The 18,561-nt window shown below is 46.7% G+C and overlaps 1 protein-coding gene across 4 annotated transcripts in view; it reads right to left on the bottom strand.

Moving 5' to 3' along the window:
- Positions 1-18,561, bottom strand: part of TCF7L1 (transcription factor 7 like 1) — a 159,682-nt gene that overhangs the window by 8,123 nt on the left and 132,998 nt on the right. For all 4 annotated transcript variants that reach the window (XM_043603837.1, XM_043603838.1, XM_043603839.1 and 1 more), the window contains one exon: positions 12,559-12,642. In XM_043603837.1, the coding sequence (XP_043459772.1) occupies positions 12,559-12,642 (84 nt within the window). The remainder of the gene's footprint in view (positions 1-12,558; positions 12,643-18,561) is intronic.

Here is an 18,561-nt window from a genome sequence, read left to right as displayed (position 1 = left end):
CAGAACTGGATTCATGTCAGCCGTTTAGAGCTTTAACAAACTAGAGTGTTTTCTCTGGTCCTACCTGCCTGCCCAGGAGCCCAAACATATATCTGCCAGAAAGGACTGACATACATTTTCCTGCATAATAAGGTAAATGAATTACATACAAGTGGAGAAGAGATTTGCTCTGAAAAGAGATCTGCAATATGGAGGATGATCTGGAGGCAGCCCGAGGGCTACGTTTCCAAACTGCTGTCTTTCCATTTGAATTTTTCATTTCATTGACTCTGGGAGCCCTTTTTTCTTTCTCACAGTGCCCATTTGGTGCTCCTAATGCAAATCTTGATCCGTATGTCTATATATCCGTGTGCTGACAGGTAGTCTTGCTCTATTTTCAGTAGGCTAAGCAGAGAGAAGAGGCAGAATACTGGAGCAAGGTACCCAACCAGGAGAGTCCAGCTCCCAGAACCGCCTATGCGAGGCAGAGAGTTCAGACTGTTCATAACCCACACCACTAGGTGGCGCTGGCACATGACCAGGTGCTGTGGGTCTGGAACCACTTCCTATCACCTCTCAATCCTAGTGGGCTCAGTTGACTTTTACCTATAAATTCTAAAATCATTTTCTTACTTTTTTTCCTGTTCCCTGACTGGCTTTTGAAGGTATCTCTATGTACACGAACAAACAGCACAAATAAGAGTATAAGAATTATTTTAAGGTCAGATTTCTTGGAACCTAATGTATTTAAATGGTGCATTAGGGTTTCCTGGAAACAGCTTTGTCTAAAGGATGATTTTTTGGTATCATAAAAGCAACAGAATGATTACTAAAGTAATAGTAAATGATAAAAGAATCACACAGAATGATTACAATTAAAAAAAAATACATAAACGCTATGTTAAAAAAAAAAAAAAAAAGACAAGAAACCCACCAAAATGTAAGCAGTAGGTATGTCTGAGTGGTGGAGTTATGGGTGATTTTGTTTTTCTTGTTTCTATTTCTGTATTTTCCAACTGTAATTACTGTCTGTGTAAAAAAGTACACTTATGATGAATCAAAAAAAAAAAATCCCCACAAATTGTATTATAAAGCATTTAGAAAACACAACCACACTAGCCTAATCCAGCCCCTATTATCATTTTGGTATATCTCCATTCATTTCTACTTTGTGTACATCTGGTTTTTTATTTACATTAATTTACATCATTTGTACCAATTTTTAAAAATTTTTTTGAATGTTTATTTTTGAGAGAGAGAGAGAGAGAGAGAGAGATAGAGGGAGGGAGAGAGAGAGAGAGAGAGAGAACGAGTGGGGGAGAGGCAGAGAGAGAGGGAGACACAGAATCCGGAGCAGGCTCCAGGCTCTGAGCTGTCAGCACAGAGCCTGATGCGGGGCTTGAACTCACAGACTGTGAGATCATGACCTGGCCACTCAGGTGCCCCACCAATTTTTTTTAATTAATGTTTTTTTCAGCTTTTCTGAGGTATAATTGACAAATAAAACTGAAATCTATTTGAAGTGTACAGTATGATTCTTTGATATATGTATTTATGGACATCTAAAAATACTTAACAGTATTGTGAAATCCTGACTGCCTATGTACTGGTGAGCCTGACCTCACCAGAAGCTTGCAAACAGCACTGAATAGGTAGCAAAGTACAAAGCAGAGAAATGTGAGTTATATTAAAAAGGTAGGCATCCTCATTTAAATGCTCTGAAAGTTATTACTGGTTCCCATTAGGTGGCATCATTGTCCAGAAAATGGACTGGGAGGTGGTGGGTTCACAGAAAGAGAAAGGAGGGTAAACTTTTCCTTGATCAGTCTGGAAGATGTGGCCTCTGGGCCTGACAATTGAGAATTGCCTCCCCAAGGAAGGTTCTCCTTAGAGGCTACTGTTCCAGTAAAAGTTCCCACTCTTTTCTTCTCTCAGCCGCCCTCAGTGGCAGGGTGTCCACAGCACAAACTCAGGCCAAGTGTAGGAATATCAGGAACCACTCTGCACCTCCCAATGGAAAACCTCAGTACAAATAATGCGCACAGATGAAGCCATGGGGTTCACTTAGCACAGTAGCTGAGTCCAGATTTACCAGAGGAAGAGCATCTCACAGACATTCAGAAGGACCTGAATCCTTCTGCAGTCACGTAGACCCAACCCTTTTCCAGTTCAAGTCCTTCTCGAATGTTTTAATCTGTTTCTAGAGTTGGTCCAAGCCAAAGTTCCTTAAACTCTGGGTCCTTGAGGAAGCAATGCCTCCTCTCCCACCATTAAAGATTTAATTTCAAGTTTAAAGTAAAGCTAACGCCACACAGCTCTAGCACAGCCAGAGAGACCATCCCTCCACAAGGCCCCTCTCCTTCAACTGGTCATTGGAGACGTCCACAAAGCCTCCTGGCTCCTATTGTTCATTCACTATTGTCTTTTCTTCCCGATCCTGATTTCAGAGATCAAAAGGATAAGGTTTCTTAGATCAGGCAAAGATGAGTCTTGGCTTTGTGGTACCACTCATAAAGCAGCACAGACTGGCCAACAGACTGCCCAGGAAAGATACTGAGAGTTCCAATAGGTTGCTAACTGTATCTGATTTTATGTATTTAAAAACTCTATTCTATCTACATCCATTTGTCTGTTTACTGATGGAAACAACCTTCTCTGTGGGGGCTGGAACTGTGTTCAAGAGACTATGCCTAACCACAGGGCTCAGGGGGGTGGGGGGAAAGAAACTGGAATAATTGCTAAAATATCAGCCTATTCACAGCATTGTAATGCCCGTAGGGAGGAAGAGGGTCTGAAGTGGTCATGAAGGCCGGAAGAGGACTGGTTTCTCCCAACGCAGGGCTATCTACTGAGAACAGTCAACTGCCAAAGAAAGAGGATTTCCAAGGACTTGCTGGCCCCCGCTACAAAGTTCAACGTTAACTCCAATTCTAACAGTGACAGACGATCAGTTGGGCCAGGGGGTCTCTAAATTTTTTTTTGACCACACAACTTAATAAAAAGTGTCAGTTCTACCATGTTTTGTATGTTTGCTTATTTGTTCCTTTGGTTTGTGTTCTTAGTAGTATTTTCAATCTAAGTTTATTGCAGGAATCTTTCAAAGCTACTTGTCCATTTCCTCATGGGTTATTTTACTTAAAACTAGGTAATTTGTGGGGTGCCTGGGAGGCTCAGTTCATTAAGCATCTGACTCTTGATCTCAGCTCAGGTCACGATCTCACAGTTTGTGAGTCGAGCCCCGTGTTGGGCTCTGCTGACAGCACGGAGCCTGCTTGGAATCCTCTCTTCCTCTCTCTCTGCCCCTACCCAACTCGTGCTCTCTCTCTCTCAAAATACATAAATAAACTTAAAAAAAAAAAACTCGGCAAATTGAAAATCGATGTAGCTGGGCTCAGGTGAACTGTCATTTGCTGAGAACCAACAAGTAGGTGAAGTTCATGCTATTGATCCCCCCTCACATTCCATACAGTAACGATGAACTTCTTCCTAATGATTTTAGTGACAGTGTTTTTACCTCTTACCTGTACCTCAATGGAACATCCTGTGTGTGCACAACTTTTTGGAGACAACCAACTGGATTCACTGTTCAAGCTTGGAGAGAGAACAACTTTCTTCGCATGTACCCTATTTCAGGCCCTAGGAACTCTTTCCTTAAATTCCTTACGTGTTTCTTTCCTAGCCCTACAGATGGGCATATCACTCAATAAAATCAGTATTCCCTCTCTCTGACGAGAACTCATCAAGCATTGGAAGACAAACACCTTGTTCTCTAAGGTCTTCTATTTCCCTCATATGCCACAGTCTCTGGACTCCTCACTGTTTTCTGGCCACCTGTCTCTAAATTAGCCCCATGTCTTTCTTAAAATTAGTAAAATATCCCAAAGGGAGTTGGCCAGTTGGTAGTGCAGAAAATAAGATTGAAAGATTTATATATAATAGAACCGGGGCCACATAGGAACCTAATCAAAGTTGGTGGGGGGGGGGGGGGGGAAACCTCAATTCTCTCTCTGAGCGCGCACACACGCGCGCGCGCACACACACACACACACACACACCTATAACAAATACTACTTGAAAGGCAAAATGTAAGCTTTTTGCCATTCTGTCGTTGTATCCTATTAAGGGAAGGAAGTCTGAAGTTATGCGTCTCCTATATGGATTTTTCCTCTACTGAGAGAAATGGAAATCCACACTTTTATGTATTGGGTAAATGTTTGTGGAGACTGTCTGTACCGTAGGCACTGAGTTGGGCAGCCAAAGGGCTGGAGGCTGATAGAGCAGAGACGGAAGAATCGGGGTCTCTGATGACATAGATGGATTGCTTAACTGGCTCTGCAGAAAACACTGATCACAACAATAAAAGCAGTAGGATAAATTCCTTTCTTGTTTCGTTACCAAAAAAAAAAAAAAAAAAAGAGAGAGAGAGAGAAGAGGAACAAGTATTTATATTGTACCTACTATATGCCAGCAGTTGCTTGCTCTAGGTCTTGTGAATGCACTAGAGACTCATCTGTTTAGGCAGAAATATCTATTCTCATGGTACTTATATTCTAATTGGAGAGATGGAATATAAGTAACATAAACCGCGCAGTAATAGTGAAAAATGCTAAGGAGAAAAACTAAGTCAACGGCGAAGGGAGTGTGGGTTGTGACGCAGGTTGAACAGGGAAAGCCTCAAACAGAAAACGACTTTTGAATAAATACCTGAAGGAAGTGGGGTGCTAGATGTGTGGATAGACAGGGGAAGAGCATTTTGGCAGAAGGAACACCAGTGCAGTGGCTTTGAGGTGGGCAGTGTGCTCAGCATGTTTGAAGAACCACAGGGAGGCCAGTGGACTGGAGCAGAAAGAAGAAATGAGGACACGGGGCTCCATGTGACTGTATTAACAAATGCTTTCTGGGCTCCTCACCCACGGCAAGCAGTTGTGCTGCAGGACAGAAGACGTAAAGATAAACCAAGAGTCTCTGTGGGGCAACGGGTGAGACCAGGTTTAGAAAACTGGAATGCGTTTCAGGTCCTTCTAAGCAGTGTCACATTTTTGAGGTCCTCGCAAAGTGGACTGTGCATAAAATTCTTGAGATAAATCTTTTTCCTTATCAAAACTCTCCTTCTCTGCCCTTGTGTTTGCTGGCATTGAAAATGGCAAAAGAGGGGCACCTGGGTGGCTCAGTCGGTTAAGAATTCAACTCTTGATTTCGGCTCAGGTCATGATATCATGATTTGTGAGTTCGAGCCCCACATTGGGCTCTGCACTGACAGTGCGGAGCCTGCTTGGGATTCTCTCTCCCCACTCCCACCTCTCTCAAAACAAAACAAAACAAAAAAACCCCAAAAACCAAACCAAGCCAAAAACAAACAAAAAACACAAAACAAACAAAAACTTTAAAAAGAAAAAAAAAAGAAAACGACAAAAGAAACCCTTTATTTTTGTTTCTTTGATACTGTCCTTTTTTCCTCCCCTGCACATATGCTTATAGGAAAAAAAGATTAAACCCTCACATTTCAAATCATTGTCAGGATGTACACAGGTGAATGTCCATTTTCATTTACTTTGGAGAATTCAGGTGAACTCTTCTGATCTATAAATTCAAGTGTTTGTTTCTAAAGCCCGGCTTCACCTCTCTCACTGCCTTTTGTCGTTTTCATTGGCTCGGTCTCTTTTGCAGGAACACATCTGTTGACTGTTTTCGTAGCTTCTGTCCTCTACACCTTGTCATCTTTTCCAGAGTGTTTTCGGTGCACAGAGTGGACTTGTCACAATGACTGCTCTGCTGCTCTACAGTAAGATTCATGAGCTGGGAGACAGAGTAAGAATCTCCCAAAGCTAACTTCTCCATAGCAGAAACTAGTAAAGGGATGGAGGCAGGTAATCCCCAATGACTGCCCAAACTAGAGGGTGAAAGTCTGATGAAAAACAGGACACGCACACGGCTGCAAAGCGTCTCCCTACAGAGAGTACTTATTAGTTACAAACGGGGAAAGAGCCACTTCACAGTGGAAACACACGGCAGACACCAACTTAACCGAATGATTAAAGCTGACATCTCCACTATGGGGACAGATGGACACCGGGAGCCTGCCCCCCCCCCCCCCCCAATGTGAGGCACTGAGGAGGACACAACATCAGTGCAGTAGTGTTCTTGCTGAAGACACATGACTGGAGCCTAACCAGGAGAAAACAGACAAACCCTAGAGGGAGGACATTCTACAATAGCTGCTCAGTACTTCTCAAAAAACATCAAGGTCAGGAAAGAAAAAGGCTGAGGGACCCTGCTAGATAAAAGGAGACAAGGGACATGGCAGGTAAATGCCACGTGTGATCCTGGATTGGACTCTGGCCAGGGAAAAGCACATGGTTTTAATGGTACCATTGGGACATTTGCCAAAGTTTGAATATATACCATGGGTTAGAGAGTAATGTGAAATGTTCACTTCTTGATTTTGATAACTGTACTACAGTCATTGTAAGGCAATATCTTTGTTCTTAGGAGATACATCCCAAGTATCCAGGGATAAAGGGGCATAGTGTCTCCAACTTACTCTCAAATTGTTAAAAAAATCTGTACATATATGTACATGTGTATATCTGCATGCACACACACACACACACACACACACACACACAAACACACACAAAGAGAGAGGGACAAAGCATGGGACAAAAATTTCTGAATCTGGATAAATGTATATGGGAGTTCCTACGGTGCCTGGGTGGTTCAGTAGGTTAAGTGTCCAACTCCTGATTTCGGCTCAGGTCATGATCTTGTGGTTTGTGAGTTTGGGCCCCACAGTGGGCTCTGTACTGACAGCTCAGAGCCTGCTTGGGATTCTCTCTCCCTCTCTCTTTGCCCCTCCCCTGCTTGCTCGCTCTCAAAATTAAAAAAAAAAATATGGGAGTCCTTGTATTATTCTTGTAATATTTCTGAAAGTTTAAAATTATATCCAAATACTGCACAATAAGAATTGAAATCAGTATTGGAGGCAAACCAAAGCAGCAACAAGTTATGTGGTGAGTTTTGAAGTGTTTTGGGTCCACAGCAGGTATACCAGTAAGAATATGGAGAAACTATGCACAATTTAAAAAGGGAAACCTAGGGGCGCCTGGGTGGTTCAGTTGGTTGAGCGACCGACTTTGGCTCAGGTCACGATCTCACACTCTGTGAGTTTGAGCCCCGCATCGGACTCTGTGCTGACAGCTCGGAGCCTGGAGCCTGCTTCAGATTCTGTGTGTCGCCCTCTCTCTGCTCCTCCCCTGCTCATGCTCTGTCCCTCTCTGTCTCAAAAATAAATAAAAACATTAAAAAAAATTTTTTTAAAGGGAAACCTCAATAATTTTTTTTGTTTATTCATTTTTGAGAGAGAGCACACGGGTGCAAGCGTGCAAGTGGGGGAGGGGCACAGAGAGAGAGAGAGAGAGAGAGAGAGAAAGAGAAAGAATCCCAAGCAGGCTCCACAGTGTCAGTGCAGAACCCGATGTGAGGCTTGATCTCATTAACTGTCAGATCATGACCTGAATAGAAATCAAGAGTTGGATGCTTAACGGACTGACCCAGCCAGGCGCCCCCTCGATAAATGTTTTAAATTGAGAACTGGCATGTTAAGCAAAGTCAGGCTTCTCAGCTCGAAGGCGAAGCAGCGAGGCAGCTGTTCTTCAGAGGAGGGCTTCCAGGCACTGGCTTGACAATCCGACAGTTGCTTCTGAGAGCGGCCCAATATTTAACGGCAGAATGGGGAGCTTACTATTTAAAGGAAACATTTTGGTCATCTTCTAGAAAGCAAGTTACAGGTGCACGCACACACACACACACACACACACAAACACAGAAGAGAACGAAATGCTGTATAACAAAACGTGTGTAGGTTGTGGGATTATGGGGTTCTTTCTGTGCACTTTGCATCTTCCCAAGTGTTTTACACAACACGGGCATTACGTTTATGGGTTCAAAAACAGATTCAGTTTAAAAAAAAAAAGTCCTGTAGGAGAAGAGGGAATGGAGCAAGGAGAGAGGGCTTTAGAAGGGGTATCAACCTTTCCCCCATCATTTATTCTTCCATTCATTCACAAATGTTCTACAAGTACCTACTCTGTGTTAGGTGTTAACAATAAGCGCTGGGTGAATGAATGTGACCAAAGCAGGTGGGATTCCTATCTTCGAGTTGGTTATGTTCTGGAAGTGCATATATTTGTTTTGTGTGGCTGGGCACAGTGCTCCAGGGAGAGAAGAGGGAAAAGACGGGGGCCAGGCACATGGGGCCACGGTAACGGTCTGGGTAACAGTCTACATGCAAGGAGATTACAGTGATCAGATATTACAAATCGTTACATAGAAAATATCACAGCTATTTGGTTTTTAGAGCTTGCTTTTAAGGCATAAAACCCAAGCAGTAATAACACTTAACTCCATCCCCACCCTGGCTCAGTTATGGCTTGTTTATACACATTTCCTTGACAGGCAGCTTTGACACGACTCACTAAATCTCTGCCAAGTACGCAGGCAGTTTCCTTCACTTGCCCTTCTCCCGGGGCCAACCTCATCTTAAAATATTCTGCTCGTGATTCTAAATGCAACTTCATAATCAAGTGTCTTCAACTTTCTAATAAAAACACCAGTGTCCAAACCTCCACAACTACTTCCGGGAACCTCCAAGTTCTGCTTACACCTCCAGCCTAGAGAAGCCGGCACCTAGCAAACTGGGGTTGTCTCTAGCTCCTTCCCTTTGGCCTCTGATTTGTGATTAGGGCAATGATTCTCCATTCTGGCTGCCCCTTAGAACCTCCTGGGTGAACTTAAAAAACTAAAATACCAACACTGCCTCAGACCAATTAAATCATATCCTTGGGAGAGTAATTGTGAGATTCTATAAGCTCATTATCTCTCTTACCCTCGTGATCTGTCCACTTGAACTGGCACCTACCGCAGGCCCTCATCACCTTTTCATCTGCTAATTAAACAGTATTTTAATTGCTCTTTCCTTGTCTTAATAACAGCAACGATAAGTGGGGGTGGCACCCGCAGTGAGCTGACAGTTACTGAGGGCTTACTTCGTGTCAGGCACAATTCTAAAATCATTACAACGCACTGGTTCATTTGCACACGACTCTTGAGATCGAGCCCTCTTCTATTCCCATTTTATAGACGAGGAAACCAAAGCAATGAGAAATGAGGAAATGTGGCTAAAGCTGTACCGATAGGAAGAGGAGCTGGGATTCACACCCACGGTGTTATACATTCTCTGGCACATAGATGGTCCCCCCCAGGTGTCAGGCTTTGCTCCCACACATACATATATCTCAGAAGTTGGAATGAGATGCTCCAACCCGAAAATTGAGAAGGGGGGGGGGGTCTTCTCCCAAACTGTAGGATTTCAAGTTAATGTTAAGGTGTTTGCCCATAAATGTTCCTTCCTTGAGCTTTTGAGGCCCGTTTATGCCTTTTTAATTTTTTTTTTAATTTTTAAGTCATCTCTACACTTAATATGGGGCTTCAACTTACAACGCTGAGATTAAGATGCTCCACTGACTGAGCCAGTCAGGCTCCCTTCTGCCTTTTTTCTTTTTCTTTTAAACTTGAGACGGGGGTGGGAGGGGCAGAGAGACACAGAGAGCGGGAATATCTGCTCTCTGAGCAGGTTCCATGCTCAGTGCTGAGCCCATGACTCTGGGATCATGAGCTGAATTTAAGAGTTGGACACTCAACCGACTGAGCCAGTCAGGCTCCCCTCTGCTTTTTTTTTTTTTTTTTTTTAACTTGAGCGGGGGTTGTGCTGGAGGGACAGAGAGAGAGAGAGAGAGAGAGAGAGAGAGAGAGAGAGAATCTTAAGCAGGCTCCATGCTGAGGGCAGAGCCCAATGCAGGGCTCAAGCCCACGACCCAGAGATCGTGACCTGAGCTGAATTCAAGAGTCGGACACTCAACCCACAGAGCCACCCAGGTGCCCCTGCTTTACTATAGCAGAATATACAGTGCGATAATACACAACTTACTAGAAAATTAGCCGTTCTGTCACCTACGGTATAACGTAGCCACTGTTCATGCTTCTCCACGCTGACAAATTAGGGGCCCCTGTTCTACCGCCAAGCTGGATTAGTTTCTGCAGAGCACTACCTGCAGGGGATGGGCGTCTGCCTGGCTGGTGGAGCCATGGGCACAGAACCTTGCTGAGAGGTTAGCGATTTCATGTATCTTTAGGTCACTCACATGGAGGTAATAAGTGAGAATGGGGACCTTGACTTATTTGAGGAAAATAGTCCAGAAAGAGAATGCAGGTGTCGAGAGGGCCCGGAACTGTTAGCGTGTGTACATACAGGCCCCTGGAGTCACAAAAGCCCGAGTCCAGGAAGCAGAGCGCTGCAAACACTGTCCGATGCCACCTGCGTTGAGGAGAAGCAGGGGAAACGCTTGGACTGAGGCATGCGACGCAGTTGCCGAGCCGGGCCGAGCCCGGCCGCGGTGGGTTGGCAGAACGAATCATGCAGAGGCAGAGGTGGAAGTCCTGCTCTTGTGGGACACCACATGGGAAATCAGATAAAGCTCGCAGCAGGAGGAGGTCTGGACACAGGCTTTTCATTTTATTTTCCAGAGACGGATTGCTCTGTGCAGCAGGAAAGATGGGAAGCTCAATGAGTCCCCATGCTAGTTTTAAAGGGAACTCTCTTCCTCTAAAGTAGATGGAGGGGCGCCTGGGTGGCTCAGTCTGCTGGGCATCCAACTCTTGATTTCAGCTCAAGTCATGACCTCACGGTTCGGGTGTTCGAACCTCGCGTTGGGTTCTGTGCTGACAACATGGAGCTTGCTTAGGATCTTCTCTCTCCCTCTCTCTCTGCCCCTCCCCTGCTGTCTCTCTCTCTCAAAATAAACAAACAAACAAACAAATAAAAACTTACTAAAAAAGTAGGGGAGATTTTAGACAATATGCAGAGAGAATATGTGGAGGGAAGAGAGGAGAGAGGGCCCTGCCATCTCGGGGTCCACTGCAGTGGGCTGGGGGATGCCACAGGATGGGGGGGGGGGGGGGTGAGCCTAGAGGGGACAAGCCAGGTCTGTGGCAGGGTAGATGTGGGAAGCCGTGTCCTCCACCGGGACCGACCACTAGAGGGCATCGGGACCTCGCGCTACGCCATCCCACACAGGACTCTGGGGGACCAGAGACGCGACCCCGGCCTGTTCCTAGGGCGGCCACAGAGCCTCTCAGGGGCAGCCTGAACCAGATGGCTGGCCGCTCACCGTTCCCTACACAGTCACTGGTCTCTCCTAGAGATGGTAGAAACCAGCTCTCCCCACTTGTCTCCCCAGTGGATGGCAGCGACAGTCATCTGACAACTACATAGGACATTGCTTTATAAACTTCCAAGGGCTCTGTCACTGTAAACTGCTCTCACATGTACTGGAAATCATACAGGCTCGCTGAGCCCAAATTATCTTCTCTGTATATCTAGACTCTCAGCTTTTAAATGAAAAAGGACTGTCAGGGTATCTTAAGATGTCCTGAATGAGATGAAATAATATGTCTGGGATTTATTTTAAAGCAACCCAGTGTAGGGGCGCCTGGGTGGCGCAGTCGGTTAAGCGTCCGACTTCAGCCAGGTCACGATCTCGCGGTCCGTGAGTTCGAGCCCCGCGTCAGGCTCTGGGCTGATGGCTCAGAGCCTGGAGCCTGTTTCCGATTCTGTGTCTCCCTCTCTCTCTGCTCCTCCCCCGTTCATGCTCTGTCTCTCTCTGTCCCAAAAATAAATAAACGTTGAAAAAAAAAAAATTTAAAGCAACCCAGTGTAGTAGGAGGAGGTGTGTGGGTGAAAGGGAACAGGTGAAATTTTCCATAATAATGTTTCTAAAAACACTATGTTTCCCAGGTCTCCTTGTCTATAAAATGCATAGGTCATGCCATTGGGGTTCCTTCTAGCTGCACCCTCTAGGACTCGGAGGCTCACTGTACAATGCATAACACCAGTTAGCTTGAGGGGTGTGTGGGTCTTAAGGCTAGGGAGGCCCCAAGCTCCTAAGAAAAGTCCTGGAATGCAATGTCCCAGGACCATCTCTTGTCGATTTCAGTCCACCGCAAGCCCTGCGGAGGCAAGACCTGCTTGGACCTCATTGCTCCCTCCTCCCAGGACCATCCAGATCTTCCTTTGGGACCTGAGTTGTCACAGGGCTTGGCACAAAGGTCTCAGCTGCCCCACTGGGGTTTTTGTTTGCACAGGGCCTCTTCAACTGTTGCTGCCAGCAGCAATGAGAAGTGGCAGCAATGTAGAACGAGCTCCAACAGAGAGAAGGAACACCGCTGCCCAGGTGGAGGGGGCAGAGGGAAGCGGCAAGGATCAGGGAACCAGCCAGGGTCGGTGCCGGCATTTCTAATCATACGACATCACAGCTGGTATGTGCGTGTGTGTTGAGGTGGAAGGGGTGGAAAAGCGTACAGGTAACACGGCCACACCTCAACTGCTCAGCTCTTCTCCTGAGACACACACTTGGGGCAACACCGCCAGACCCCATCAGCTTCGGGATGGTGGATGGGATGCAACAACATGGGGTGAGGGGAGCGAGAAGATCCCTTTGGCACTTGAAGGGGAAACAGACTTACCAAGTGTGCCGGGGATGGTGACCTGGTGTCCTTGACTGTGGCACTGGATGGGACATCGAGGAGGGGCCATTTCATCTGTAGGTACTGCACAGGGGATAGAAAACACAAGGCATCTGGTGAGATGAGGCCTCGCGAGCACCCCCAAGTGAGCAGAGGAGGAGCTGTGCAGGTAGGCTGCTGCTGGTTCTCCGTGACCGCACATGCTCCTTCCTGCTCAGTGTCCAGATGATTATCTCAGGGGAGAGCACACACTCAGAATCACCACTACCATCACCTGCCCCCTCTGTCATGTTGTGGGGGACACACAACAGGACAACCAGCCAAAGTGTCCAAAGAACCTATATCGCTGAGGGTCAAGCTCTTCCTGCTCTAGTCATGGGACAAGCAGGGCACATCTAGGGACCAAGGGCTCCCACATGGTGATCCTGCCCCATTCATTCCCATCACACACAATACTCCCTAAGAAATAGCCTCCAGAAGTATTTGGTGAAGGAATGAATAAAAACCATCTGCCCAACACTCGCAGGGTCATGGGTAATATCTGTCCGTACTCAACGATGCTGATTTAACTTCTAGCTATAGTGTTTCTCAGCCTTGAAAAGATTATCCAGTACCTTACCCTGTATTATTGCAGAAAATCCAAACCAAACAGTAAACCCTCAACATACACATGCACATACTTTCTTTAAACAAAAAGCTTCTTCTTGGGGGCACCTAACTTTAGTTAGCAACTTTAGTTGCTTCTTTGAGCAACTAACTTGATTTCGGCTCAGGTCATGATCTCAGGCTCAAGGGATTGAGAGCTTGCACTGGGCTCTGAGCTGAGCATGAAGCCTGCTAGAGACTTTCTCTCTCTCTCCCTCCTTCTGCCCCTATCCCCTGCTCACGCGCTCTCTCTCCCTAAGATAAAAAATAAAATAATTTTTAAAAGCCTCTCCTCAACCCTGGCATGGCAGTCTTTGGCAAGGGCCTGGAAAGGAATGAGTGGAGAGGCTGTGAGGGGCACTGGGTGAGCCCGCCTCGGGTCCGGAGTCAAACGCTCATGGGTTCAGGGTCTCACTCTGCCAGTGTAGGCTGTGCAACTCTAGACAAGCATCTTAACAACTCTGAGTCTCGGCTTCTGCATCTGTAAGGCAAGGCTACTCTCAATAACTTTATAGGTTGTTAGAAGGATTAGGGACAATGTCAAGTATTGAACACAATGCTTCGCACGTGGGAGACATTTGATAAATGGCAGCTAGTATTTTCGTAAGCAAACCATTAGTCTTTGCCAAGGGCAAAGCACACATGTTGTCTTAGTGTCAACACTGACATGGTGTTTCTGGGCAGCAGACCAGCTATGCAGACTCTTTGCAAAATTCTTGAGGTTACTTTGGAAATTACACCTCCAATAGGAAATGATGGCTCCAGGAAGAGTTTCATAGACAGAAATAAGTTTCTGAGTTATCCCTTGCTCTGGTCACTCAATTTCAGGGAAAAAGAAATCGTGAGTTGGCCTTGAGCTATGTGCACAGGATCAGAAAACTAGGATGGGCCGTGCCCCTTTGCTTTCCATCAAAGAGTCCACAAATATGGACTGAGTGGGCAGGGTCTGGGCTTTCAAAACAATGTCCACAGGCAAGGATAATGGCCCTAGGACACATCTACAAAGGGCCAGTGAGTAGCACAGACAGCAGGTGGGATGGACCAATCAGGCCTGGCTGTGGGAGGCTTGGGAGGTGGGAACAAAAGGGGGTTGTGGGGGTGCTATAAATGAGGGCAGTCTTCACTCTGGGCCCTCTGTTGCCTGCCCCTCCATCCATGAGGCCACACCGAGTATCATCCCTGTCCCTGCATTCTGCTGATCCGTACCACCCCCACCTGTCTTCTTCCTTACCCAGAGCCTACGCTTTATAGATAAACTAACTGGGATTTCAATGCCTTTGGCAAATTAAAAACACTAGACAAATACTGGAATCATGAGTTAAAACTGATTTCCTGGGGTGCCTGGGTGGCTCAGTAGGTTAGGCACCCAAATCTTGATTTTGGCTCAGGTCATGATCTCAGATTGTGAGTGTGAGCCCCGAATCGGGCTCCGCACCGACAGCTCGGAGCCTGCTTGGGATTCTCTCTCTCTGCTCCTCCCCTGTTTGCTCGCGTGTGCACGCGCACTCTCATGCAGGCTCTCAAAAATAAATACATAAACGTTAAAAAAAAAAAAAAAAGCCCTTATTTCCTCAGTGAATAACATCTGTGCCATACTGGCAGTTTCCAAAGCATTTCCACACACATAAACCAGTTTCCTCTTCACAACAACCCTGCTATTGCAAGTAGGGGTGACTGTCCCAAATTTTCAGATGAGCTAACGGAGGTAAACAGGGTGAGTGACTAGCCCAAATTTATGATGGGAACTGAAGTTGAAGTCTCTTGGCTTCAACTCCATGCTGTTCACTGCGACAGCAGTCATCACATCACCTTCTTGAACCCCACCCCCCCAGCCTTTTCTTTGCTCCCATGGGTTTTTCTCTCTCCCTTTCTGTCTCGCCCAGGGCTGGCAACCTCAGAGCTGAATGAACATATACACACCAATGTTCTCCTGTAGGGACGCTTGAGGTGACCCAAGCTTACACCGTTCATCACACTGTTTCTCTAGAAGCAACAACCTGAGCATTTATCCGTTTTTCTTGAAGTTGAACTACAATCACAACTATCACGTGTGAAAAGAAGTATCCCAAATCCACCCCAATATGAAACATAGTAGAAGGGGCTCCTGAAACCCACCAACTCTACCAGCATCTGGTTCCCTAATTGACGTCATAAAGACACACGCTGAACACTCCTCATTCTTGTTGGCCAGGGATGCTCTTAGATCAAATAGGAATCCATCTGAATCCTAGTTTGGGAAAGAACATTATTAGTGGACCTTTTGAGTTGTTAGGCAGAGTAGGCTTGTAGGAGTGTAGTTCAGGGCTTCTCAACCATGGCACTAGTGACATTTTGGGATATTGTGGGGGCTGTCCTGTGCACTGCAGGATATTTAGCGGCATCCCTGGCCTCTGCCTACCAAAAGCCAGTAGCTCCCATTCTCCTGCCCATTTGTGATAACCAAAAAGGTCTCCAGACTTTGCCAGATGTCTCTGGGAGTGGGAAAACCATCCCCCAATGGGAACCACTGCTCTACTATGAGCTCCATGAGGGTCTGCCGTCATGCTGGGGCTATCAAGGTACAAATATACATATGGACACACACACACACACACACACACACACACTCAGAGCAAGTGCTTTTTGTAATAGCTACTGTGTTTGGTTGTCCATCACATGCTTGGTGTCTTACCTACCCACTGCCTGGACTTCCAGGGGGAGGAAGAGACCACACTGTCCTCATATCTCTGTAGGGTTCCCTCTCACTCAATGACTTTAACGGAGACCTGGAAGCTTAGAAGTGTGTAAAAATCTTTAGCCTTGTCCACGACCGAAGCCTGGCCCCATAGAGATCTGTCAGACAGGTGGGGAGAGTGGTTTTGGCAATGGTGGACATCTGGCCCAGGACCTTTCCCGCTCCAGGAAATCTGGGGGGTGGGGGGTGGGGGTGGTGTGGGTGTGCATGTGTACAAGGAAGGATTCATTCGATAAAGAAATAGAGGATAGTCCCTTCCCCCTTTCTACTTTTCTGCCTTTTTAAGATTTTGAAACACGTGATGCGGGGTGGTGGGGAAAGACCTATAAAAAGATGCAGGGGCCCACTGCAGCTTCGCCATCAAACTCCCCTGGATCACAATTCCGAAGAAAGGAGCATTCGAAAGGGACAGCTGAGCTTCCCAGAACCACAGATCAGGGCAGCAGGGACCTGCGGCAGCACCTCTGTAAGCCTCTCCCACCTCAGCACCAGATCTGTGGAGGTAGCCGGGCAGTTCTGAATTCCTGGGTCAGGCGTACCCCAATGTTTAGGGGCAATAAAACTCTCTTTGGCTGCAATTCTCATCTGAAGTCAGCCCACAATCACCCTGGGGCTAATCAGTTATCTGGGGAGTAAGAGAGATGTGGCTGAGCCTAGATTCTTTGTATGGTAATGGCATGTGGGCAAATTAAAAATGCTAGGTTTCTCCAAGCCTAGTCTAGGTTTTCCATCCAACTGACCACAACCGGCTCCTGACCAGTGTTATCATGCACAGGCTGTAGCGCAGTGAGGATGGGCCGGCGGGCTGCCTCCCTGCCGGGGATGCTCTTTGGAATGTAGACCATGGAAGCTGTGTGGCACCAGTGCAACTGACTGCCGAGTGATAGCAGCGGCCACCACACATGGGATGCTGACTAGGAGGTAAGTATTCTCTTCTGATACTCAGAAAGAGAAAACTAGTCTCAAATGGTGAGTACTACCACTCTCGATTTACTCATGCTGCTTAATATGCTACTGTATGTTGTGACTCTCTGAGACAGGACAGATACGCAGTTTCCTGATCTGACTGAATTTGGGAAACTCTTTCTGGGGATTGGGGATCCACAGAACACACCTGGGGAACTTATGGTTCACAGTTAGGTAGACTGAGGCTGTGGTTTAGAACCTGTCTTTACTGTACTGACTCAGTTGTGAGATGTATACATAGTGATAGATTTTCTTACACGAAAGCATCCTTGCATGCCGCAGGTAAACCCTATTTGGTCATGGTGGCTTGTTCGTTCTTGTACTGTATTGTGGAATGCAAACTATGAGTCTCTTAAGATTTTGACTTCAACATTCCTAAGGGAGAGTGAACAAAAAGTTTTTTTTGTGGTATTTTTCTCAAGGGCTGCTATCAGTGTTATTTTGGCTTTACTCTTTATAAAGGGGGCTGTACCTCTTTTTCTTTATGCTCTGGGTCCCTTTCTGCTTCTGGGGCCCCTCTTTAGTGCCCTTAGTGCCCCCCTTGCGGTGAATACTTGGCCAGGTGGGCTATTTCCATTCGACTTGGCCCCAGGGAAGGGTCCCTCTGAAGGGCGCTCTCACCAAAGAGCCAGAACCTCCTTTCCTGCAGGGAGGCAGAGAATCGGTCCTACAGGATCCCTGCTTAGCTTGAAGACTGTGCAGCAGATTAATTGCAGCTGTGCCTTGGAATTTCCCCAACATACAAATCTTCATGATGTAAAACAGCTGGGAGGAAATCCCAGCATGCCCCGTACGGAGGCAGAACTGCCAATGAGCTATGGAGATTAACCCTCCACCTCCCAGAAGGTAGGGACCCTCCTCCCCCTCCCCCCGCCCAGCCATATCTGCCCCTGTTCCAAGCTTGCTTTGGCGTGGACAGGACTCTACAGGACTCTGGGTACCGCCCACAGTCTTCCCATTCACAGGTTCTCACAGAAAACCCTTTAGGCAGGGCCCAGGCAAGAGAGGAAGCAAAGCTTCATGTTACAGAAGCCAAGAGCAGAGCTCGCCGAAGTGCACTACAGTTGGAAGCGAGGAAAGAAGTCCTCTCCAAAAGTTTCCCAGGTGAGAACACACCATTCCACAGAATTCCTTCCACTTCTTGAGCTCTTCCCCCTGGCTTTACCGTCTCACAGGTTTTACCCTTCAGTAGCAGAAGCTTGCCAGTGGAGATGACCAATCTTTCCTGCATCTCTGGTCCCCAGTGATAAACAGACACTCTGGGACCCCAAAGCCAGGGCCCCTGGAACAGAGAAGAGGGCTTTCTTCCCCAGACCGCCCTCTTAGGAAACTGCATGGTGTAGCCACCCAGCAAAACAGGCCAGAAACCCAACCCCACAGGCTGTCCACCACAGAGTGACAAGGACATTGTGCAAAATGCAATTTTTTTTTTTTTTAACATGAAGAATCGTATTCTAAAAACATGTGAACCAGTGATCAGTTTCTCTTTACTCTCCATTCTGCCACAATTGGGGATGGGGATAGAATCAGGACCACTGCAGTGGCTTCCCGAATTCAACGTGAGTTTATCTTCTAAAAACTAAGTCATCGGGGGGCACCTGGCTGTCTCAGGCAGTAGAGCACGTGACCCTTAACCTCAGGGTTGTGAGATCGAGACC

Source organism: Prionailurus bengalensis, chromosome A3 (assembly GCF_016509475.1).
Source record: "Prionailurus bengalensis isolate Pbe53 chromosome A3, Fcat_Pben_1.1_paternal_pri, whole genome shotgun sequence".
Classification (NCBI taxonomy): domain Eukaryota; kingdom Metazoa; phylum Chordata; class Mammalia; order Carnivora; family Felidae; genus Prionailurus; species Prionailurus bengalensis.
The sequence above is the reverse complement of the archived record's forward strand: the minus strand, read 5'-3'. Positions and strand labels throughout refer to the sequence as shown.